The sequence below is a fragment of the Petaurus breviceps genome, unplaced genomic scaffold (assembly GCF_028583685.1).
Source record: "Petaurus breviceps papuanus isolate PSGF00001 unplaced genomic scaffold, PetGlider_PUasm1.0 38, whole genome shotgun sequence".
NCBI classification, from domain to species: Eukaryota; Metazoa; Chordata; class Mammalia; order Diprotodontia; family Petauridae; genus Petaurus; species Petaurus breviceps.
In genome coordinates, this window is record NW_027186304.1 from 23,716,216 (window position 1) to 23,717,933 (window position 1,718).

The window sequence follows — 1,718 nt, forward strand, 5'->3', positions numbered from 1 at the left end:
AGGAAATGTTACATTTTTAAGATCACAAAGGAAAAAACCTCATCAGCATTATAAAGTAGTTACTGCTATAACATACTATACTAATATACTAAACAATATTACATAATATGTCAAATATATTAAAGAGAGTGTCAAATTTTGGTCAAATAAAAAATGATTTTCTTTACAAATGCCTTCAAAGACAGGCAAATGAGTCTACTATAATTTTATGCTGTATTTATTCACTAGATATAATTACTTCTAACATTCCATATTAAAAACATCACATTTGTTATGGCTTCTGGACATTTATTAAATACAAAGAATTTTTTTTTTGCCTTTTTTTTTGAGGGCAGTTGGGGTTGAGTGACTGGCTCAAAGTCACAGGGCTAGTTTTTTGTTAAGTGTCTGAGGCCGGATTTGAACTCAGGGTCCTCCTGATTCCAGGGCCAGTGCTCTATTCACTGTGCCACATAGCCACCCCATAAATACGAAGATATTTAGTAGTAAATTTTAGGATATTTAGGAAGTAATGATGACTACTTAATATAAAAGGTTTTAAGAACCCTTCAGAGGTTTCTGTAACTTGAAACAAATATCCTTTTTTGAATTAAAAGAATATCACAATGGATACTGTAGCTATTATAATCTTTTGGTCCATCTCTGTGAGTGGCTGCTTGGGTTGGGATGAGATAGATTGTTCTCTTGCATTCTTTAAGAATGATATTCAAGGACTAATGTAATACTGCAGAAAACGATAAAAGAATAAGTGTTTTATTATCTGGATCTAAATACTCATTTTTAGATCAAGAAACTGATAAGTTAAATTCATTCACAAACAACAGACAGCTCTAAATTTGCAAGACCAAATAAATCTCCCAAGGCTTGGGATCCTAAAGATTCACTTAGAAGCCATACAAGTTGGGGTTTTGCTAATTCCACAAAGGATAATGACAGAAAGCTGTCTGGGACTTCTGGTCATTTATACAATATAAACTTCATAAAAAATTATGATATCTTAAAATATTTTAAGTAGATCTTTTTAATGAATTAGATAACAGGTCATTTTCTCAAGTGATTACAAGAAAAAAAAAAGGAAATCACACTATAATAAAGAGCTGGAGGGAACTGTAGCCCATCGTCACAATACAGTGGCCAGAGTATAAAATTTCACTTCATCCCTATATTAAACATTAAACTCTTTTTTAAACAGTAAGAAATCAGTACCCTTTCGATACTATGTTGCAAACGGAGTTTCATTCTTACAACTTCCTGTTGCCGAAAAAGCTCTTTAAGTGGATCTGACAGGGATGGAGGTGGTGTAATCTAAGGGAAAAAATGACACACAGTATAATTATAAATTCTATATTTTAAAAATGTAACATTAAAATAACAAATCTCTACTGAAATAGAACTTAACATAAACATTGATTTTGCTATTCTGTGGGTCAAATCCTAGTCTGTGAATCATAACCTAGAAATAGCACACTTTTTTAGACGTTACTTACCTAGTAGAAAAAAAAAATAAAACAAAACCTGAGTGGTCAAAAAAGTTGCTAAAAATTAATCTGTTTTACTCATCTATTCAACAAATATTTATTAAGCATCTATTACTTATTCAAAGCATTGGGCTAGATATTGGATGAGATATAAATATAGATATGATGTGGTCTCTATCCACAACAAGCCGGGAGATAGACATTACATAAATAATAACACAAAACAGAATATAGATGCTT

At 31.1% G+C, this 1,718-nt stretch overlaps 1 protein-coding gene across 8 annotated transcripts in view; it reads right to left on the reverse strand.

The window, feature by feature from the left end:
• ANKRD12 (ankyrin repeat domain 12) overlaps nt 1–1,718 on the reverse strand; it is a 209,358-nt gene that overhangs the window by 16,428 nt on the left and 191,212 nt on the right. For all 8 annotated transcript variants that reach the window (XM_069099659.1, XM_069099654.1, XM_069099653.1 and 5 more), the window contains one exon: nt 1,207–1,305. In XM_069099659.1, the coding sequence (XP_068955760.1) occupies nt 1,207–1,305 (99 nt within the window). The remainder of the gene's footprint in view (nt 1–1,206; nt 1,306–1,718) is intronic.